General features: G+C 38.7%; 1 protein-coding gene across 6 annotated transcripts in view; it reads right to left on the bottom strand.

Annotated features, from left to right (window-relative positions):
* ARHGAP12 (Rho GTPase activating protein 12) overlaps positions 1-24,482 on the bottom strand; it is a 112,586-nt gene extending 88,104 nt beyond the window's left edge. For 5 of the 6 annotated variants that reach the window (XM_087857567.1, XM_045786419.2, XM_045786421.2 and 2 more), the window contains exons 1-4: positions 24,350-24,482; positions 9,990-10,021; positions 9,746-9,836; positions 7,493-8,253 (exon numbers count right to left, since the gene is read on the bottom strand). In XM_087857567.1, the coding sequence (XP_087713693.1) occupies positions 7,493-8,170 (678 nt within the window). In that variant the 5' untranslated portion in view covers positions 8,171-8,253; positions 9,746-9,836; positions 9,990-10,021; positions 24,350-24,482. Of the gene's footprint in view, positions 1-7,492; positions 8,254-9,745; positions 9,837-9,989; positions 10,022-24,349 lie in introns of those variants that run through there. The other variant, XM_087857566.1, reaches the window with a different exon arrangement.
* Positions 24,483-24,839: the final 357 nt, after the last annotated feature.

Genomic DNA, 24,839 nt, shown 5'->3' with positions numbered 1-24,839 from the left:
AACATAATTAAAACATTAAAACATAAACACACACACACACACACACACACACACACACACACACACGAAGACTCTGAAAGGTAGAGAGAAGAGAGACCAACTAGTGACCTCAGGACCCAATGAACAACATGGTGGTGAGTTTCCTATGTTTAATTTTGGCTTCATATATCCCAGATTTGAAGGGGGAAGTCAGCAAAAACCAGAAACACTAACAGACACAGACCAAAAAGCCCCAACAAATTCCTGATCTGTCTAGCAAAAGGACCAGAAAAGGGGAAGACTTAGCAAGACTGAAAACTTTTTACATAACCACTCTACATCAGCCAAATGCTACAGAAAAAAAAACCAACAGTCCCCACCACTATCTCCAGCAATGGCAAACAGGTAACCTAGATTTACACTTCCCAGGCTGTTACAAGGCACCCAAAACCCCCATAAAAGTGGTGTCACAGAAGGCAAAGGGACTAGGACAGTAACAAGACACCCTCCATCCCCCAACACACACACACACCCTACTGAGAGAATCAGAACTTTCACTACTGCCAAATGGTAAGGAAGCCATCCTCTACCCCATGCTGTTAGTGGAAGCTATGTGGACCAAGTAATGAGGGAGAGAGCAGAGAGATTTAGTGGGGAACTAGCCATTAATGAGAAAATCTTAGAAAAGCCCCCAAATATGGATACTTGAGAAATTTAAAGCCTCTGGTACCTAAAATCAGAGCAAACAAACACAATTCAATTCCTTGCCAGATTAGCATAACACCTCACACTCGAGGTCTATTTACTTCATTCCCATTACCCAATAGCACAAGTCCGGATTTCAACAAAAATCAGAAGATATGGCAAAAAGCAACACAATATTTGAAGAGATAAAGCAAGTACCAGCTATGGCACTGATGTTAGAACTGTCAGGGAATTTAAAATAAATATTATTTATATCTTATGAACTATGAAAGACAGACAACATTCAAAAACAAGTAATGTAAGGAGAGAGATGGGAAAAGCTAAAACAGAATTTAAAAAATCCAGAAATTAAAACATTATAACAAAAATAGAAAATGCCTTTGATGGGATGATCACTAGAGTGGACACGCTGGGAAAGAATCAATGAGCACAAAGGTATGTCAAAAAAAGGTCTCAAAATGAAAACAGGATAAATATCAAAAAATCTACAGAAAAACATATCATACACAAATTGCAAAAAAAAAAAAAAGGATGAAGAGAAAAGCTTGAAAAAAGCCAGAGGAAAAAACACCTGAACTAGAGTAAGAAGTACAGCATATTTTTCATCAGAAACCATGCAAACAAAGAGTGGGTAAAACACTTCAAGTGCTCTAAGGGAAAAAAAAAATCACCAACAAAAATTCTGTACCCAAAGAAATTATGCAGCAAAATGAAGCAGAAATAAACACTTTCTTTAACAAGCAAAACTGAGGGAATTCAGCACCACCACACCTGCCCTTAAAAAACATGAACACTGTTAAAATGGCATCATTCCCCAAATTGATCTACAGACTTAAGACGTTTATGAGATTCCCAGCCGTCGTCACCATCATTGTAGAAATTAACAAGGTGTCTAAAGTCTACACAGAATTGCAAAAGAGCCTGAAGAGACAAAACGCTTTTGAAAAAGAATAAAGTAGGAGGAATAACACTTTGTGCTTTCAAAACAGTAATCAACACAGCCTAGTACAGAAATAAGGATGCACATATAAATCAAGAGAGTTGGACCGACAGTCCAGAAATAAACACATGTGTCTATGGTCACCTGATTTTCAACAAAGGTGTCAAGACCATTCAATGAGGGAAAGAAGGAGTCTTTTCAACAAATGGTCCTGGAACAACTTGATAGCTACATACAAAAAAATTATGTTGGACCCCTATTTTATACCATACATAAAAATAAGCTCAAAATGGATCAAAACTAAATGTAAGAGCTAAAACGGTAAAACTGTTGGGAGAAAATGTAGGACTGAATCTTCCTCACCTCATATTTAGCAACGGAGTCTTAGAAAAGACACCAAAAACACAAACAACAAAAGGAAAAAATAGGCAAATTGGACTTGATTAAAATTAAAAACTTCTACTTAAAAAGACATTATCAAGAAAATGAGAAACAACCCACAGAATGGGAGAAAATATCTGCAAATCGTATTTGGTAAGGGACCTATATCTAGACTACATAAAGAACTCTTACAATTCAATCATTAAAAAAACAACTTAATGGGACGAGAATCTGAACAGATATTTCTCCAAGGAAAATATACAAATAGTCAATGAACATATGAAAAGATATTCAGCATCATTAATCATGAGGGAAATGCAAATCAAAGCCATACTAATACCACTTCATACCCACTAGGATAGCTGTGATCAGAAAGTCAGATACTGGGGCTCCTGGGTGGCACAGCGGTTAAGCGTCTGCCTTCGGCTCAGGGCGTGATCCCGGCGTTACGGGATCGAGCCCCACATCGGGCTCCTCCGCTATGAGCCTGCTTCTTCCTCTCCCACTCCCCCTGCTTGTGTTCCCTCTCTCACTGGCTGTCTCTATCTCTGTCAAATAAATAAATAAAATCTTTAAAAAAAAAAAAAAAGTCAGATACTAACCAGTATTAAAGAGGATATGGAAAAATTGGAACCCTCAAACACTGCTGTTGGGAATGTAAAATCGTGAAGCCACTTTGGAAAACAGTCTGACAGTTCCTCAAACAGTTAAACAAAGAGTTACCCTATCACCTAGCAATTCCACTCCTAGGTATTTACCCAAGAGAAATAAAAACATATATCCACCCAAAAACTTGTACACAAGGAGCTCCTAGGTGGCTCAAACGGTTAAGCATCTGAGTCTTGATTTCAGCTCAGGTCATGATCTCGAGAGGTTGTGGGATCGAGACCCACGTTGGCCCCCCTGTTCAGCACAGAGTCTGCTTGTCCCTCTCTGTCCCTACCCCCGCTTGCAGGTGCACGCTCTAAAATAAATTATAAAATCTTAAACAAAAAAATTTGTACACAAGTGTTTACACCGGTATTATTCACAGTAGCAAAAAGGTGGACACGAACAAAATGCCCAACAAGTGATGGATGGGTAAATAATAATCTATCATTCCACCATAAGAAGGAATGAAGTACTGATATGCTACAACATTATTATAGTACCATTTGTTGAAAACACTATCTTTCCTCCAGTAAATTGCTTTTACACTTTTGTCAAAAATCAGTTGGCACAGATCTATTTCTGGGTCCTCTATATGTTCCAGGGATTGGGACCTGATATCTTTGGTGAATTATAATTTAGTCTACTATAATAACTAAAACAATTTTGAAGAACAAATTGGGAGGAGTCAGTCTACAAATTTTAAGACCTATTACATAGCTGCAGTAATCAAAGCTGTGTGATATTAGAGGAGAGACAGACACACATATGAAATGAAACAGAATAATTAGATATCCACAGGCACAAATAAAACCCCAAAAACAACAAGAAAACCCTTAAATTTCACACCTTATATAAAAATTAAACTCGAAACACAGATTCAAATAGAAAATGTAAATCTATAAACTTAGGGGGAGAAAAGAAGGAAGTATTTAGGATCTTGGCTTACTGTGATGGTTAATTTTATGTATCAACTCAGCTGGGCCAGGTATTTGGTGGAACATTAGTCTGGATGTTTCTGTAAAGGTGTTTTTTGGATGCAATTAACATTTAAGTCAGTGGACTCCGAGTAAATTAAATTGCTCCCCATAACGTGGGTAGGCCTCCTCAAATCAGCTGAAGGCCAGAATAGAACAAAAGGCTAATTTCCCCCAAAGCAAGAATAAATTCTGCCAGCAGACAACCTTGGAATTTGAATTTCAACACTGGCTCTTCCCTGGGTTTGCAGCCTACCATCCACTCTGCAGATCCTGGACTTTCCAATTTTCATAAGCACAAGTCAATTCCTAAAATTAAATCTGTCTATATGTATGTATATGTGTGTGTACATGTGTAGATCCTGGTGCTGTTTCTCTGGAGAACCCTGATTAAAACAGCTGTTAAGGACAAGACAAGGTATACATTGGGAGAAAATATTTCCAAACCATGTATCTGACAAATGATTAGTATCTAGACTAAAGACCTCTCTAAACTCAAGAGTACAAAAACAAACAGTCCAGTTAGGAAATGGGCAAAAGGGGGCACCTGGGTGGTTCAGTCAGTTAAGCATCGGACTCTTGGTTTCAGCTCAAGTCATGATCTCGGGGTCACGGGATTGAGCTCCGTGTTGGGAGCAGCTTTGTTTGCAGTCACAAAACACTGGAGACTTAGATGTTTTTCACTGGGTTAATGGTGAAACAAAGTGTGGTACACCCAAACCACAGAATTCTGGTCAACAACAAAACAAAGTACGCAACCAACTGGATCAATCTCCAGAGAATTATGCTGAATGGAAAAGCCAATCTCTAAAGGTATACGGCATAAGATTCCATTTATATAACATTCTTGAAATGACAAAATTATGAAGATGGAAAACAAACTAGTGGTGGTCAGGGGTTAAGGAGGGACAGGCACGGGAGGGAAGAGGATGTGGCTACCCAAGGGCAACATAAAGGATGCTTGTGGTGACAGAAATGCTCAGTATCTAGACTGTACAAAAGACAATATCTTGACTGTGATTTTATAGCATAGTTTTCTGACAACGTAAGTCAGAAAAATGAAAATATTCTAACAGACGTTAAGGGGAAGGGAGTAGATATTGACTGGGAAGGACTGACGGTTAGTTACAGAGCTGCGTACCTAAGTGCAAATCCATCAGGTCATGCATTTAAGACTACTCCACCGGATTGTGTGCAATGCCTCAACAAAGGATTGTTTTAAATTGCCGTGTGTTATTAATCTTATTCACTGTGATGATGATACTATGTATAAATGTTTTCAATTGTCTGTAAATTAATTAACAATGAGTATCTTTCAGCGGAAGGAGTTTAGGTAGAATGTTGGAGCCAGAAGCCCTGCTAGGGCTAAGAAGTTTAAGTTTTAGGTTAAGGAGTGAGTAGAAAATGATGAAATGTAGAGAAGCAAATATATACAACTCTTACCAGAAGTTGCCAGTAAAGGGAAAGGGTGATAAAGTGATACCCAGAGGGGAAGGTATTGTTGAAAAGCTTTACTAAAATGGGAAAAACATGAGCAGATTTAAATGATAAGAGAGAAAACATAGTAAATAATCAGTCTAAAGCCATATGAGCACAATGCTGCATACTCTTTAGCAAAAGGTTTGTGAAAAAGTGGGGGAAAGCAGATATAAAGAGACTGCCCTTGGATAAGAGAGGCAATGCTTGCGCTGCATGCGGGGGAAAGGGGACTGCTGATACAGGTGTACTTACAGATTTGATGGGGGAAATAGCAATAAAACAACAACGACAGCTCTCTTTGTAAGTCAGTACTGAATACTTACTAAGCTAGCCAGCCCCAAGATGGCCCCCAATGATCCTCCTCTCCTGACATTCGTACCCCTATGTTGTCTCCTCCCGCACAGAATACAGCAGGAATGTGTAACCAATAGGAAACGATAGTGTGAGACTTCCAAGACGCTGGCTTTTAAAAGACAATGCCTTGTTCCATCTTGGGCTGTGCCTTCTGAGGGAAAGCTGGTCTACATCATTCGAGCACCTGTAAAGAGGCACAACTAGTTCCCTGTGAGTGAGCCATCTCAGAAGCAGTTTCTCCAGCCCCAGCCAAGCCTTCATAAGACTATAACCTCATGAGACCCTAAGCCTTTAAAACCACTCAATTAACCTGCTTCTGAGTTACTGAGCACAGAAACTGAGATAATGTTTACTGTTTTAAGCCACCAGACTGGAGAGTAATTTATCAAGTAGCAATAGATACATAATGCATTTATGCACAAGGCATAGCTCTATTAGATATAGTAACCCACTTAATCCTCAACAACCCCGTGATCCCCATCTTAAGATGAGGAAACTGAGGCACACGGAGGTTAAGTACTTTGCCCCAATTATGGCACAGCTGGTAAGCGGTATGGAACCAGATCCAAATCTAAAGCCAGCACTATCAACTGCTGTGCAATACAGCCTCCCCAAAGCCAAAGAGTTTCCATCCCAAAGCTTTTATTTAGGCTGTGAGATAGAAGGCAAGGTTACCCGAGAGAAGAGAGCAGGGAAAAGCAGGTCAATGAGAGAATTCAAAAAATGAAAAAGTTTGAAAACACTTGCTGCGGAGAGTTAGGAAAAGGACCTCCTAGAGAGATAGAACTAACAGGATTTCCAGTGTTAAGGGCTCAGGAGAGGTTAGGAGCCATGAGGTTCCATGCAGTGAATTTAAGATGAGCATGACGAAGAGAACCCAGGACTGCTAGTGCACCTAAATAAAACGTAATCTTGAAGTGTGCAGTAACAGTGATGGTTATCAGGAATAGAAAACACATCTTTCCCAGGTCCCACTAGTTCAATAAGGAGCATGAACAGAAAAATTTCAGGAAACATTACATATCCTATGTCAAAGTATCACACAGAGACTAAAGAAATAGAAGCCTGCTGAGACACATGATGGTAAACTGATATTGCTACTTCATATAACTGCCTCGATGTCAAACATCACAAGTTTCTCTAGAGAATCTTTCCTTTTCCTTATTTTCATTCAAAATGTCACAAGAAAAATTAAAAGCTAAAGGAAGAACAAACTGGTTCCATCACAATCAGACCAATTCTAAGAGCAGCCTCACAAATACGGACTTAACTTGATGAATACATCTTAAAACAGAGCTTTAGGCCAAAAATCTATCCATTTTCAATTTCACTTAAAATTAGACTTATCCAAATACATTCAAGTTCAATTTCCTACATTTGCTTTTAAAATTATTTCACTTGACTTGACAAACTGGTATAAACTAATCTCAAAGTTAGGTAAGGGGGGGAATCAAACCACGGACACAACATTTTTTTCAGGCTAATGTTCTAGGCAAGCAAATGTGTATATTTAGACACGTAAGACACAAAAGTGCATGAATGAAGGTAAAGATTTGTGAGCTCTGTATTTTTTTAAATATTCAAGGTTAATAAGCCAGTTTCAAAGAACAAGTAGCTAACATTCCAGGGATATCTTTCCTCATACACCCATTATTACCTGAAAACTTATCGGAAACAAGTTAAAATGAGTACAGTTAGAAAACAAACTTTGCCTAGTAAAAGAAATATCATCACTGGATAAGTTAAGTAAATCCTTTCTACCCTATGCAGGATCAATAGAGAGGATAAAAAACCTTTTCCACACATAAAGCCCCATAAAGGTACAAGAAGTATGGAAACCGTAAGGTCAACCTTTATGAACTCCCTAAGTTATGACACTATTCTCCATCTCTAAAGCAGGACAGAACCTGTGTATTCTAAAAACAAAGCAAAACAAACAATTCCTAACTCCTACAAAGACTTTAATTAAAATCTGTAGTATTTTTGTTACGGTGGTATAAGTGTTCCATGGTTCTACTTTTCATCTTACCCTTATCTGTTCAGTGGAGCTGCTGCTAAGTTCATCGCCAGACTCAGAATCCTGATGTACTCTTTCCGAGCCTTCTCCTGCTGAATCACAAGACTGTTCCTGGGAGAAGCTAGTTTTCTCTACATCCAAGAACTCCGGACCGGGAAAGTGACCAAATAAGCGCGTCCTATTCTGGCCAGAAACTTTAGGAGAATGTGAGTCACTGTTAAACTTTCCATTGTTATGGGTCAGGTCCAGGCTTAGGTTCACAGTCTGACCTGGATTATAGTTAGGTCCAAAATTCTGATTCGCATCACGAATAAGACCTGTTCCTTGAACAGACGACGATGGCTTTCCAAAACTTGAAAGCTCAGGCAATTTGTTCACATTTTCTGTTGACCTCTGAAGATGGAGACTCTGTATCATTTTCATAGAATTATTTGGCAGTCCAACTGCCTGTTTAACAGGCGGCATGAGAGCTTTGCGGGTGACCTCCTTAACATACTGGGCTGGCACATAAAACGCCTTGGAATTCTCATCTGGTTTCACTTGCCACCAGTCATCATTGGTCTTTTTCACCAAGATGTATCGTTCCCCTTGTTTTATCACAATCTTTCTGTCCTTGGCTTCATATTCATAATCATATTCCACTTCAATATACACTTGTCCCGGAATAGTCTTCCCACTTCTGTCAGCCATTTTTATTCAACAATGTTCACCTCTCAAACAGGATGGTATGCCACATTATGGCTTTACAGCTTGGTGTATTAACAGAGCTATTTCTATTTAAGTGGAGGAAGAGAACGAAGAAAACGTTAACACAGCCTGATTTTTAAGATTTATTCACAAGCATCATATAATACAGGCACTTTAAGAATATTACCTTCAAATCTCAAACCCCAAAAAGTAAACATGTGTCTAATATCATATGTATTGTCCTATAATTAAAAACACTCAATCTAACTGTAATCTACATTTTCTAGTCATTTATAAACAAAACCAAACCAATTACTGGAATAATAAATACCCTAACCAGCCAGACAGAAAAATACCCAGAAAATAAGAGGTGAGAACTTTCCCTCTTTTCTTGACTACCTCAAACCTCCTTCACATTCTTAGAAAGGCTCACTAATAACAAATATGTATTAGGCACTTACCAAGGGCCAGGCGCTGAGCTAGGTTCACTGAGCTAGGTTCACTTATCTAAGACCTTCTTTGAGGGTGGAGCTGAATTTCAATAACCCTGTACCCTTTGTTTTCTAAAATGGTCAAGAGTATTAAGAAGCTTAAAAAAAAGTTATCCAATTATACAAGTTTCCTTTCCTAACACAAACAGATAAAAAGGACAGCACTGTTATTGTTAGGCAAAGTACACACACAAAGAAAAGAAACTCCTAGCTAACTTTGTTTCCCGCTTATGTCTATCTCAGGAGGGCCACAATTCTTGTCAGACTGAATCCCACAAATGCAAAGAAATAACCACTCTTTTTATCTGTATATGTTAAAAATTCTCACCCCCTTCACCAAAGTCTATTACAGAAATAGCCCTAAATTGGCTTGAGAAATCTAGGGATTCATTTTTATTTCTACACCAATTTCAAAATAGTTCTCAGAGAACACAGAGAACACAGAACTCAAGCTTCAAAGTGATCACAGCACCTCGATATTGCTACAACTCAAGTCAAGCCCCAACCATGAATCTGTTCTTTTGAACTGTGTTTCCCAAAAAAGTATGTTTAAGTCCTAACCTCAGGACCTGTGAATGTGACCTTATTTGGAAAAAGGATCTTTGCAGATGTGATCAATTTAAGATGAGGTCATACGTGATTAGGATGGGACAAAAATCCAATGACTGGTGTTTTTACAAAGAGAGGGGGATTGGAGGCAGGGAGAGGAGACACACAGACGGATAGAAGGAAGACGGCTACGTGAAGACAGAGGCAGAAATTGGACTGAAGCAGCTGTCAGCAAGGAACACCAAGGACTGCCAGCAGCTACCACAAACCAGGAAAAGGCAAAGAAAGATTCTTTCCTAAAGCCCTCATAGAGGGAGTACAGCCCTGCCAATGCCTTTATTTTGGACATCTAACCTCCAGAACCAGGAGAGAATAAGTTTCTATTGTTTTGAGCCACCGAGTGTGTGGCACTTTGTTACAGCAGCCCTAGGAAACTAATATTCAACCCAAAGCTCAAGGATCCCAAGGCAAATCCAAGCACTTCTGAATACTGAGATGTACCAGAAATGTGGAAACCCAAGGTCCCATGACAACCTACCAATCTTCTTCAGCATCCAACTGTTGGGCATCGTATCACTGGGTGCTATATGTGCAGTTAACAATCATTCCCCTGAAGACAATTTTCTTCTCTGTAACAAACAAAGCCCAAAAGCCCAGGTGATAAATAAATTAGTGATCCAATTTCAGTAACAGAAATTTATTTTCTAGACAAACTACTTGGATAACAAATTTAATAATGTAATGTTTCAAAAAAAAATAAAGAAAAAAAAGAAAAAACTTACCTTAAAAGAAATATCCAGTATTACATTTAAACCTATTAAAAAAATAATAATAAAGTTCATTAAGCAGGATTGCCTTAAGAAGGCTAATATATAATGTTGCTCTTGTTTTAGAATTCCTGTAATGGGTTGCTCACATTTTGATAATAGCTACAATGTTATGTGTCACAATTGTGTTGAATGCCACCCTCCAAAGTGTACAAAAACAAGGTATGCTTCAACACTGCCCCCTCCTAGTACACTTCCACATAATTTCAACTTCATTTCTGCCCTTTATTTTTTTATTCTAACAAATATCTTCTTAAATTTCTAATAAGAAAAACAACTTTCGTAAAATTGTTAAAATGACAGAACGGGTTTTCAAGTTCACGGTACTAGCAGAGAGAGAGAATGAAAACAAATACTAAAAGCTACTGGGAGTCCTAACATATTTCCCCACAGACTACTTACTAATTATAAATAGAGGAATATACCTTTATATAAGAGAAAGCCAGCAATCGTGAGCTAAACCAAGTGATCAAACTTAATTACAAGAACGGTGGGACAACCTTGATGATATATGCCTCCTACTGTGATGTACACAATGCTACCTCAGTTGTATTCTTGTCAAAAACATGTTAAATCTAAGCTAATTATTAGAAAACAATTCCAAAGTGTAAGACATCCTATTAGATGACAGACCTGAACTCTTCAAAAAATTCAGTTTCATAAAAAATGAAAAATGGAGGAAGATTCTTCTACATTAAAGAGACTACTGAACCACAGAAACCAAACCCACTTAGTGTTCTAACAGGTACCTAAAATTTACCATATTCAAAATCTGCTTCCTATCTCTATCCCACCCAAGCCCCGCCAAGTCTCCAAGGTCTCTCCCGTAGCAGTAAACAGAGATTCTGACCTTTCAAATGTTCAGCCTTTACTTTCATTTCCAGGACAATGGTCATTATGTGCTTTTAATCCTTTTACCTACACAAAAGTTTTTCGCTACAACGTTTCAAAACTCCACACTGAAGTACTTACCCTCAGGTGATTTTTTTTTTCTTTTTCTTTCCAGGAAATAAAAAAATACCTTAAGCAATATCTCTGAGCTCAGATGTACTATAACTAGTCCGATATTTATCCACAGGAATGGAGAAAAGGAAAGTATGAAGAATAACAAGAAAACTGTACGCTAGTAGCAGAGAGGCTGGGCAGCAGGGAGCCACAATAGGTTAAAAGCCAGTCCGAGTTCAGCCCCTTTCACTGCCAGGCTTTATGACTACACCTTGCCCAGTGACTACAAAGACAGGTATGAAGGAAGAGTCAGGGAGAAAGATAAGTTAATTCACTATGTGCAACATGAGACATGCAATCTAAAGCTTTAAAGAAAATGAGACTGGAAGGGCAAGGAAAATGGAGTAGTCAAAAACTTCCATACAGGAAAGGTAGTTGGATATCAAGGCAAGCAACATGAACAAGAGTAGACAGAATGGGATAAGAATAGGAGAACTGGAGCTGAGATTGTTTTCTAGTTATAATATTGGGGTGGTGAGATGGGGAATGAAACTGGGAAGCCCTTAAGAGAGACTTAAAATTATAAACTTCTAGAAAGTCATATAGCAGGAATTATATATCACAACCCAAGGTCTGGGAAAAGTTACATAAAAATTTTTTTAAAAGCCTTATAAGCTATGAATTCAAAGAAAATAATTGTGGGTAGCTCTAAAAACCTCAGATCTACGTGAAAATTATCTGCAAATGTGTAAGTTATGTTGCCCAACTTTACTTAAAAACATAAACTCTATTTTAAAAATCTACCTTTTTAAATTTTTCATTCACTTGCTTCTTTCTCTATTTTCCAAACTTGTGGATTCTTCTCTTTTGACTAGGTTAACACTGTTTATCCTGCTATCTTATCCTCCCAAGTACTTTGGTTAGAATCGTAAGTCATCCAACTATAACGCTTTGAATGCAACTCTCCTCCAGTTGAAATACATTCTGTACTCTTCACCACACTCCTTTGTCCATATTCATCACGAGTACACTTACAACCAATTACCCAACCACCAATATACATAAAGTTTTTGCATATCTACTGCCCAGTACCAACCACTGCTTTACTTGGCAGTTTCAAAAATACCCACGTAGGCTCGCCATGCCTCTTACCAATCTTCTTCTTCCTCATGTTTCAACAAGAACAGATATACACACAGATACACACACACACACAACTGCTTACATCTTTTACTTCTCTTCCCCCCACGTCAGATTCAGAACTTCCTACAAGGCTATTTTAAAATCTAATCGCCTCCTCCATTGTCTGCCATTTTTTCTCATTTTCTTTCCTACCACAAATTACACAGCTCAGCACATGTTATCTTCCTCCCCCAGGACATCTGTTTTAATCAAGTACATCTCTCAGCATGGTATCTTTACTAGGTATATCAAAAAAGTAAACAAGTAAACACAATCTTAAGAGATATATAGTAAATGCATCTGTAATGAGTAAGTCTACAATTTTTTTTGTAATGAGTCTACACATTAAGCCTAATACATATATGTACAACCAATTTAGCAATTCTAGTGCCATGAGCAACAAAATATTAATACAGCCTCACACATATAAATATTAACCAACTAAAAAATACAATTTAAGCAATTATTCTTGACATGAAGTTCTCCAAGAAGTTTTAAAAGTACTTGTTTAAAATGAAGAATCCCTAAACACACCTCGACTAAACAAATCAATTAAACTTAATGAGCACAACAAATAGTTAAGAACAATTCCAGTATTAAGTTTCAGAATAAGAAATTACACCAAATAATTTTGTAAACTGTATACTTGTACAACAAGAAAGCACAGACCACTAGTGAGCACTTAGTTTTTCATAATGCATTATCCCTATTTTCTAAGAATAAAAAAGTGTAGAATATAAGACATTTCTTTAGGTCTAAAGAAGAGAAGGAAAATACAGTTGATTATTATCAGCTATTCTAGCCATAAAGAAATAGCAAAAGTGGGGACAGCAGAGGGATACAGGAAGTAACTGGGTAACTGGAAAACAGGAGAGAACACAGTCAAACATAAACTAGTAAAGGAAATTCAAAACCAAGATTTAAATCTGAAACAAAAATGAGGAAACAACAAAAGAAGCATTTGGGGAAGCAAGCATATTTTACTAAAAACAACATTTGTATGGGGTATTTTAGGGCAATTTGTGCCATGAAGTCTTAGTCAGAAATAAAGGTGGACATAATGACTTTTTCTTGGATTGTTACAAGAATGGAGAAAATACTCCAATTTAAAAGAGAAGAAATATGACCTTGGGTTTGACAATGAGTTTTTAGATATACCACCAAATACACAATCGATGTCGATGAAAAAAATAGGACTTTATTAAAATTAAAAATTTCTGCTTTGTGGAAGACACTGCTAAGAAAATGAAAACATCAACCACACACGAGAGAACAGTTTCAAAGCACATATCTGATTAAGAACTTGTACACCAAATATACAAAGAACTCTTAAAAGTCAACAAAAAAGAACCCAATATTTTAAATGGAAAAAGGATCTGAGAAGATATCATGAAAGAAAACATTCAGATGGCAAAGAAGCACAGGAAAAGTGCTCAACATTATGTCATTAGGGAATTACAAATTAAAACAAGACACCACAGCACACACCTATTATAATGGCTACAATCCAAAAAACTGACGACACGAAGTGCAAGTGAGGATACAGAGCAATACAACATTCATTGCCGGTAGGAATGCAGAATGGTTCAGCCACTCTGAATACAGTTCAGCAATCTCTTACAAAGCTAAACATGGTCTTGCCATCCGACCTAGCGATCACACGATAGTCTAAAAATATGACAAATATATGGAACAACCTCTGGAGGAGGATGCTGACCTAACTTACCTTGGAAATAAGTGAGGTCTGTAAGAATATAGGCAAAGGAACTGCACATAAGTACTGTATTCTAAGCTGATAAAAACACTTCCCATGGGGGTATAAGTCAAAAATTCTGATACTGTCATATATGTATACTAGAATTAAATAATTAAATGGAATGTGAATGATGGGAGCCAGTTTTCTCAATGACTGAGTGGGAATTTATAACCCTGCGGAAAAGATTAGAATGATCCATAGATTCGATCCGGAGACATCACTATGAACTCATTTTTAGCTTCCTACAGTTAAAATTACATAAAGGTGACTTCATAAAGAAATATTACAGATATACATCTATATATTGCTTAGTAGACACATGCATATTTCCTTGTTGTCAGTAAAAATGACAGCCTACCAGCAAAAAGTATACGTAGCACCCAGGTAAGTTTTCTAATACTAATCTGCAAATAAAGGAACCAAGGCTCTTTGGAGAAATGGCTGATCCAAGGACTGGGGCAGAAAATACACAATATGAGTCCAGAGCATCTTATAGTGCCATATTGACCCTTCGCCCTCTAGATTTTAAGGACTAGATTTAAATCCAAATTAAAAGTGATACCATACATATTTTATATTCATATTAAAATATCTTACATTACACTGACACATGTTTGAATAATTTAAGTAAACTCATGTTTCTTTAGTTACTTTTACACCTTGCATTTATGGAGAATCAGTGCCTGTTTCTCTCATCAAAACACAAATTACAATTATTTAAGAGGTAATAGGATTTTCTATTATCAGTGGTTGTTACATTTTCAAAACCATTCTAAAATAATCTCTTATATGGAGATTTACATGGAGAGTAAATACAGATCCAGCTGATATATGACAGCAGAAAGTGAGGCGCCTACAGTACTAAAAATTTCGCACACTCAGTACTTTAGTAAAGCACCCTGATCAAGCCCTTTCAGACCAAAAAGGATTAAAGATTCAACTGGAATTTAATCCCTTCAGATTCATTTGCACACACTGAGAGTTTTAACGTGATGGTGTAGGATACCAGGAAGATAGCCTGGTAAGGTAGGAAAAAAACAAAAAACAAAAACCAAACAAACAAAAAACAGAACCAAATAAAAAACAAAACAAAACTCGGAACTAGTAAAAAGTCTAAGAAACAAGAACTTTTTCTTGAGCCAGGAAGTTAACTTCCTTTTCCTTCAGATTCTCCTATTTCATAAGCTACCTATACTGATAGTGGCTCCATGTTAACCTTTAAAACCACCCTTCTTTGATAATTCTGCTTCTATGTTTGTCAGCTTTTTTTTTTACTCTCTTCTAAATGCACTCCAATCAATGGACCCTCAACACCTGAGTCCCATTTTTTTATTCCTTACTAAGAACTTTCTAATCATTTTTAATTAAGCAAACAAACAAATGAAAAGGGGTGCCTGGGTGGCTCAGTCAGTTAAGCATCCGCCTTGGCTCCAGTCATGATCTCAGAATCCTGGAATAGAGGCCCACATGGGGCTCTCTGCTCAGCAGGGAACCTGCGTCTCCCTCTGCCTGCTGCTCCCCCTGCTTGTGGGCGCACTCTCTCTCTTTACCAAATAAATAAATAGAGTCTTTAGGGAAAAAAAAAAAGAACGAAATTAACTTTTTTTTTTTTAACAGTTCACATAAATTTGATCTTGCCTCTGTGGCATCTCACCTGCCTGCCTTACAGTAACAACTCTTTGATTTTCCTTTGGGGAAGCACCTATGCTCATGTTCTCAGTCCATACCATTATCATGTTGTCATATATTAATCAGAAAATCATAACCTTGGTCTTTATAAAGTTTCATAGGATTTCTAATCCTCTAATAATTTACTCTAGATGAAAAACTTTATTCATTCTCTGCATAACCCATTCAGATAAACCTCCAGAACTATACACATTACCCTCCTAAAGAAAATCTTTGAAATGACTATTTACATTCAACTACTTTCAAATGTTTACCAAATCCTGTACTTTAAAAAATGATATAATCTACAAAACAAAGGCAAATACAAGTGTAGTGATATTAACAACCGGCCATTGCAAAGTTCTAGTCAGACATCAGTAACTTTAAAAAAAAAAAAAAAAGGGTGGGGGACTATTCTTTTCAATGCTTAAATGATGCCAACCTACTCCAAATTAACATTGTGGCCACTACAGGCAAAGGACTTGAATAGATATTTTTCCCAAAGATGATACACAAATGGCCAATAAGCACAGGGAAAGATGTTCAACATCACTATCATTAGGGAAATGCAAATCGAAACTACAATGATACCACTTCACACCAATCAGGGTGGCTATTGTAAAGAACAAACAAAAACAACAACAACCAAAAAAACCCCAAAATAAGTGCTGGGGAGGATGTGGAGAAATTGCCATTCTTGTGCATTGCCGGTAGGAATGCAAAATGGTTCAGCCACTGGGGTAAACAGTACAGTGGTTTTTCAAAACACCCAGCAATTCCACTTCTGGACACACATCCAAAAGAATGGAAAGCAGGGACTTGAAAAGATATATGTGCATCCATGTTAATAGCAGCACTAATCACAACAGCCAAAAGGTGGAAGCAAACCAAATGTCCATAAATAGATAAATGCCTAAACAAAATGTGGTATATACATACAAAACTATTCTGTATATATTACCACAATAGTCATTGCAGACTACAATTTAAATCACCTTATACCTGTCTACCCAAAAACCACAAAAGTCACTAAAATCCTGATAGCTTTTACAGATCCTCTTTCAAAGTAAATTTTAAAAGGCAAACATTCAAACTTTGAGAAAACTGAGAAGTAGCACTTACGTAGCATACAAATGATGAACTACTACTACTACCAATCCATCAGCGCTTTCTGTCCTCTACTGGAAAAGAAAACACACTATGATTCTTAATTTTTATTCAAATTAAAATTCTTTTAGAAAACACTGAAAATCCAATAATGCAAATTAAATCAAAACAAGTTATCACATACCTACCACAATAAAGTTATTTTTACAAAACAAAGACAACTCAAAGTGCTGATACCAACAACTGGAACACTTATACAGAGCTAATGGAAATGCTAACAACAGGACAGCCAGTTCAGTAGTCTCCTATCAACATACATTTTCTGCAGACTATATTCTTGGCCATGAGACAAATCTCAATAAATTTAAAAGGACTGAAATCATACCAAGGCATATTCTCTAACAACTGAATTAAGTTATAAAGTAACGAAACACAGCTTAAAACCCACAAATTTGTTGGAATCTGAACAACACACTTCTAAATAACTCAGAAGTAAAAGAAATCAAACAGGAAATCTGAACTGAAATGAAAATGAAAACATGACATCTCAGAATTTATGGGATGCAGCTAAAGTAGTGCTCAGAGAAAATTCATAGCAGTAAATGCCCATATTAGAAAAGAAGAAAGGTCTCAAATCAATGATGTACACTTCCACTCTAAGAAACTAGATGAAGGGCAAATTAAACCCCAAGTAAGCAGAAGAAAGGACATGCTAAAGAGCAGAACAGAAGTCAATAAACAGAAAAATGTTAGATGAAATCAGAAGCTGGTTTTTAAAGAATATCTGTAATACTGATAACCTTCTAGTCAAACTGATCCAGAATAAAAGGGGAAAAAAACCACAAATTACCAATATCAGGAATGAGACAGGGGACATAACTACAGATCTAAAGACATCAAAAGGAAGATAAGACAATATTATCAACAACTTTAAGCCAGTAAATCCAACAACTTAGATGAACCAGGCAAATTTCCTGAAAAACAAGTTACCAGAACTTCAGAAGAAATGGATAACCTAAATAGCCCTATAGTTACTAAATAAATTGATCTGTCTTTAAAAATCTTTTAAAATCTTCCCACAGTGCACCTGGGTGGCTCAGTTGGTTAGGCATCTGCCTTTGGCTCAGGTCATGATCCCTGGATCCTGGAATCAAGTGCTGCATGGAGTTGGACTCCCTGCTCCCTCTCCCTCTGCTCCTCCCCCTGCTGTGTGCTCTCGCACACGCACTCTCTCATGTTGTAATAAACAAAATCTTTTAAAATAAATAAATAACTTCCCACAAAGTCCTGGCCCAGATGGCTTCACTAGAGAATTTACCAAAAATATAAGGACGATAATACCAATTCTATACAAAGCTTTTGAAGAAACAGAGGAAAAACATTCCAACTCATTCTATCAGGTCAGCATTATCCAAAACCAGACAAAGATATTATAACAAAAACTAAAGACCAACATCCCTCATTGAATATAGATGCAAACTTATCTTCAACAAAGGACTCACATTTAAATATATACAGAACTGTACAAGTCTATACAACCCAATAAAAAATGGGCAAAAGATATAAACACTTATCCAAATATCTATAGATGGTAAATAAGCCCATGAGAAGATGCCCAACATCTTCAGTTATTAGGGAAATGCAAATTAAAGCCACAAAGAAATAATAGTACACATCCACTAGAATGACTAATATTTAAGATTGACCATACACCAGTGTTTTTCTAGAATGTGGAACAATTAAAACTCTCACACACTGCTGGTGGACATGTAAAATGGTAAAACCACTTCGGAAAAAGTTTGGCAGGTTCTTAAAATTTTAAATATACATCTACCACAGGACCCAGGGAATCTACCCCTAGGTATTTTACCCAAGAGAAACGAAAGCATGTATCCACACAAAGACCTGTAGGTGAATGTTCACAGCAGCTTTATTTCTAACAGCCCCAAACTGGAAACAATCCAAATGGCCATCAAGAGGTGAATGGATAAACTAATTGTGGAATATCCACACAGCGGGATATCACTCAGCAACAAAAAGGAATTAACTACTAATACACACAACAAACGGGACAAATTTCACACTAATTTTGCTGAGTGGGGAAATCCAGACAAGAAAGTGCACACTGTATGGTTCCATCCATATACAATTCTAGAAAATGCAAACAAATCTATAGCGCCAGAAAGCAAATCAATATTGACCAGAAAACAAGGTAATGAATTACCCTTGGGCTCAAAGAAATTTGGGGGGAGGGGTGTGTGTGTGTATCTCAAAGGTCATCAAATTACACTTTTAAAATATATGCAGATTATACAGCAATTATACCTCAACAATACTGTTTTTTAAAAAACACTAATAATGTAAATTCAAAGCACCAACTGTTCCTCTCCACACACACACTAGAATGGCTTTAAATATATATAAAGGATATTTCATATGGTACGGATACCAGCAACTAGAATTCTCATTCACTGCTGGTGGGAATGCAGAATGGTAAAGCCACTTTGGAAAACACTTTGGCAGTTTCTTATAAAGTTATTAAGCATGCATTTACATATGATCGAGCCATCACTTTTCAATACCTCTAGGTATTTACCTAAGAAAAATGAAAGCATAGTCCACACAAAGGCTTTATATGAACATTCATAACAGCTTTAGTCATAAGTGCCAGAAACCGGAAATAACTCAAAGGCCTATCAACTAATGAATGCCTAAACTAACTGTACCTCCATCTGTAAAACAGGAAAGAATACAAACCTTAAGAGATCCTAGGAAAGGGTTGGAGGGGGAGCAGAGGGAGATGGGCAAAATGGGTGAAGGAGACTGGGAGATAAAAGCTTCCAGTTACGGACTGAATAGGTCATGGGAACAAAAGGCGCAGCATAAGGAATATAGTCAATGATACAATAGTGTTGTATGGTGACAGATGGTAGCTATACTTGGGCTGAGCACAGCAAAAGGAATAGAAAATGTTGAAATGCTATGTTGTACACCTGAAACTAATGTAACACTGTGTCAATTATACTAAAAAAATTGTTTTTAAGAGAGATCCTTGTGAGAAGAGATAGAGAAAATGTGAAAAAGTACTTAGTAAACTATAAAGCATGACACAAAGCTTCACATTAATCACTGCCTACTAAAAGAAGTAAAGTGGTGAAAGAAGGTACGCACAAATCACACCGTGTGAGCCTTCTATATCTGGCTTGTGTCACTTAGAACACCACTTTTGAGATTCATCCATGTGGCTGTATGAATCTGTAGTTCACTTCTATTGTTGTTACTGTATATTAGTGTACACATATAACTCAATAAAACTGATTTTTTGAACAAACCAATAATATATAGCAAAATATTGGTAATTTGCGGCAAACTTTTAAAAATACCACTCTAACTGCAAAATATATTCTAAATTCTTCTGTGGCAAAAAAGCACAGAACTCAGGATTAGACGCCTGAAATTTAAATCTAGGATTTGCCATTTTTTGGTGCTCAGACTCTGAGCACCTTAACTTACCTGTAAAACAATACAAATCTCAAAGGATTCTTGTGAGAATGGAAAAGAGAAAAGTGCTCTGTAAACTATAAGCCATGATACAGAGTATCCACACTGATCACTGCTTTCTCAAAAAAGCAAAAGTTGTGGGGGTGCCAGGTGGTGAAGTCATTTAGCGTCCAACTCTTGGTTTCAGCTCGGGTCATGATTTCAGGATTGTGAGATGGAGCCCCGCGATGGGCTCCACACACAGCACAGAGTAGGCTTCAGACTCTCCCCCTCTGCCCCTCCCCACTGCACACATGCTTGTGCTTGCTCGCTCTCCCTCTCCCTCTAAGATAAATAAATCTTTAAAAAAAAAAAAAAGAGCTGTGAGTAGAAAAATACTGACAAATTAACTGATGGCTTATAAAATTAGTCCCTCCTCGAAGGCACCTGCCTCTGCCTCTTCCTAGCCATGTGATCTAAGACAAGTCACTTAACCTCTCTGAGCCTCGTTTTCTTTCATTTGCGAAATGGAGCTTATTAACAGTAGATACTACATATTGAGAGAATCAAATGAGTAAATATGTGTAAAGCACTTGATATAATACTTTACAGATTTTAGCTCTTCTTACAAAATACTATTATTTTTACCCCACCAAACCTAAACCTAGCCTCCATCCTACCCGTTCAAGGTGCGATAGTGTAGGCCCTGATACAAGGTGCGATAGTGTAGGCCCTATCAGTGATCTAGATCAAGGCTTCTCGAACTCTTAGTGAGCAGTGGAATCACCCAGAGCGCTTCTCTAAAAAAACTTCAGATGAGTTCTAGATTTACACATTTATTGCAAAGATAGCACAGAGAATTCCCATATACCCTATATACAGTTTCTCCTACCATTAACATCTTATGTTAGCATAGTACATTTGTCATAGTCAGTGAACCAATACTGACGCATAATAACATCCATGCTCTATTCGGACTTCCTTAGTTTTCCCCTAATGGACTTCTGTTCAAGGATCCCATCCAGAATACCACATATACATTTTGTAGTCATATCCCGTAGTTTTTTAAAACACAAGTTACTGAAACCCAGACATTCCTAACGAAAGCAGTATAAGGTGGAGCCCAAAAATTTGCATTCCTAGCAAGTTCCCAAAGGACACTGATGGGGCCAATCTAAAAATACACGGTGAATAGCACTGGTCTAGATTCTAGACTCCAGAAGTGATGTTCAATACAGTAGCCACTAGCCAAACGTGGCTACTGAGCATTTTAAGTGTGGCTAATCTAAACTGAGATGCCCTGTGTATGTAAAATATACTGAAGAATTGAAGACTTAGTCTGAATAATAGAATCCTGTTGATAACATCATGAGATGATAAAAAAATGTATTGCACTTGGGTTTTTTCCCCCTTTTACTTTTTATCATGTGAGTACTAAAAAAAGCTTTAAAATTACACAGGTGACGGGCACCTGGCTGACTCAGTCGGAGGAGCATGCAACTCTTGATCTCTGGGTCGAGTTCGAGACCCACGCTGGGTGTAGAGATTACTTAAATAAAAATAAAAATAAGGTTACACAGGTGACTGGCATTATTTTTCTATTGGACTGCAGTAGTTTGTAGTCTGGGCAGGAGAGCAGCAAGGGTATCACCTGGGGGCTTGTTAGAAGTCCAGGTGATTCCAATGCACATTAAAGTTTGAGAAGCACTAATTATCAACAGGGGAGGGATACTTAGACACGTCAGCATTTGGCAGTTTGGTTCAAATAAAAAGCTAATCAACTGCAAACGGAAACTGCAAGATATTTGCTAAGTCAATAAAAGTAAGAGGGAAATGGCTGAATCACAGCAAGGCCATCCACAACTGAGGATGTGGCATAATCAGACCAGTTAACAGTTGAAGAAAAGAAAAACCACAAAGATAGTGGCCCAATGGACTCCTCAAAAGAGGATGATCTGAAAAGCATGATTTGAAATACAATAATGCTATGTGATACTATCATACTTTTTTATGTCTGATTCATTCCACAAAACAGTGCATATTTGGAATTAAAACTAAAAATGTTAAATATGAGATAAAATAAAAGTTTAATTTCACTTTTCTTTCCCACTACTAGAAAACGGTATTGTCCATTTTGGGCAGATTCACCTTAAGTTACCTTTTCTTAGTACCAATTTTCTCAGGTAAGCAAAATACTGGTAGTGCCACATAAGGATTTTACACATCACTATATTCACTGTTTTATTTCAGTCCATTTAAAATTTTTATTACCCTATTATTCTCAGGAATGTCAACTGCGCAACTTTGAGTACATACATTTGTAAAGTCCATGGTCTATCCACCTATTTTTAAAAAGCACCAAACAGAAACTTTGTAATTAATGAAATGAAAACCAAATGATTAACTACAAATCATAAGCTGTTTTTCTACAGCATTTATGGCACATGTTTTCACTTGTGCCTCACAAATGGTATAGTAAGTTAAAAACAAAAACAAAAACCTAAAGATACATATTGACTATATATGGATAACTAATCTTTACAAATGGCATATTAAGAATCAATGAGTTAGCAACCTTTTCCACCTTTTCTGGCTATAAAGTACGAAGAGAAACCTATCAACAAATACTGGGCATACACATACACACATATAATCGGTTCCATTACACTTTATTTTTTCCCCCAAGAAACACCTCCAAAGCAGAAAGCTACATGCAACCATGGGTCACACATATTCATCCAGGTTGTCTGGCTCCTCAGGATGCATCGCTCAAGGTTAAGTCTTCAGATCCTGCTTTTAGGCACTATGCTGGGCTCCCAAATTTCTATTCTGAAACGTTTTCAAGTCATTTCAAAACAGAGGAAAAGAGAAAATTACTAGCACCACCAGCCGGAATGTCTACTCAGACAAGAAAACGTACAGAAACGTGGCCCATTCTGTAACACACCTTCCTATAGATCAGGTAAGGAACACTGGATATGGACAAATAAATAACAGCTCTAGGCCACCGTCTCCAAAGTTCTCAGTTGCGAAACAGGCGTGGCTAGGGGCTTGATACTAACAACCTTCCACTCTAACCCTGAGTCTTCCGAGGTCTCACCTTCGGAAGTGTGGCTGAATCTGAACCAGAAGTGAGTGACTCCTCACTTGATGAGCCTTCCTCCACATTTCCTTCCCTTAGGAATATGTGCATAAATATTCGATAAAAGCTGCTCTCGTGTATCGTAATTAACCATAAAGCAATTCGAGTGTTAGCTGCCTTCACCCATCATAAACACTTTACTTGGAATGACATCAGAACTTTCCTAAAGGAATGCTTTCAAACATTTTGCTTTAACCTTTGCAAATGCATTTAAAAACTGCTGCGGCAGCCAGAAGGAAAACATCACAAGCCTCTAAACTGAAGGCCGTGCGTTTTTCTGTAAGGATGACCCTGCAGACATTTCTTCTCGGAGGGTCTGCAGTAACTTAAGATACAACACGTAAAGGACAGCCATTCTTGGAAGACAATCAACTACGCTGAAAGGGGAGGAGGGCAGCACGCTTGTAAAGACTAGTTTTTTTTTAATTCAAGGACTTTGATGAGATTGCTCCCAGAAGAGCGAGAGTAGCCAAGTGTCCATTCAACAGGGGCGGGGCACCTCTAAAGACTGCAGAGACGAAAGTACCAGTTTAAGGTCAGCAGTCCTCGAGAGGAGGCCCCAGGTGGGCTCCCTGGATGGGCGGAGGTTTGCACACCCGACAGCAGTTAGAGAGCGGGCACACGCAGCTGCAGAAGGCGAGGAAAGAGGGCGACACCAGCCTGCCTTTTACACACACACACACACCGACGCCCTCCTTCCTAGGGGCGGGGCGGGCGGGCGCTGCCCTCACACAGGAAGTCAGGGAACCCGGGGGGCAGAGGAGCCACAACTTCGAGCCATTTAAACCCTCTCGCCCACGTCGGCCAGTGGGCTGGCAACGTCTCCCCTTCCCCCCGCGTCCACCCTGCGCCCTGACCCCTCCCGCGACGCCCCCGGCCGCACCTCGCGCTCACCTCGGCGCCGGCGCGCCTCCCGCACACACCTCCCCCTAACTCCGCCGCCCTCGGCGGGCACAGCCCCGGCCGCGGACGCCTTTGTGCAGCACCTCACCAACCTGCCCTCGGTCCACGGGGACCCGCGTCCCGCCACCTTACCGAGAGCACGACGGCCTCGCAGGAGGCAGCTCCCTCTTGTACTAGCACGGGGTCTGCAGGACGCCGACGCGAGCCTGAAGGGCGCTCACACGGCGGCGGCCGCGGCCGGCGCGTCCCCGCAGGCTGGTCTCCGAGGGAGGGTAAGTTCCAGGGCACGTCGGAGCGCGCCGGCGCGGGGGCGGGGCGGGGCTGGCGGCTCACGTGACGGCAGGGGGCGGGGCAGGGCTCACGTGACGACCCGGGAGGCGCGGGGTGAATCCGCGGAGGTGGATCCGGGAGAAGGGCGGGGAGGCGGAGGGACTGGATAAGGGATTCGGGTGGCGAGGTTGCTGTCCGGCAAGTGGGCGTAAGCACTTTGTAAACACGAAGTGGGAAACGTTGAGAGAAAACGCTCGGGAGAAGACGAGGGAAGGGCGAACGGGAAACGGACCGAGCAGTAGGGTGGCAGGAACGGAGCCAGGAAAAGAGGGACGGTCGGCCCTGCCCGCTC

This window comes from Ursus americanus, chromosome 31 (assembly GCF_024610735.1).
Source record: "Ursus americanus isolate L20-20 chromosome 31, mUrsAme1.1.p, whole genome shotgun sequence".
Taxonomy (NCBI): Eukaryota; Metazoa; Chordata; class Mammalia; order Carnivora; family Ursidae; genus Ursus; species Ursus americanus.
Note: the sequence above shows the minus strand (reverse complement) of the source record. Positions and strands in the feature narration are given on the sequence as shown.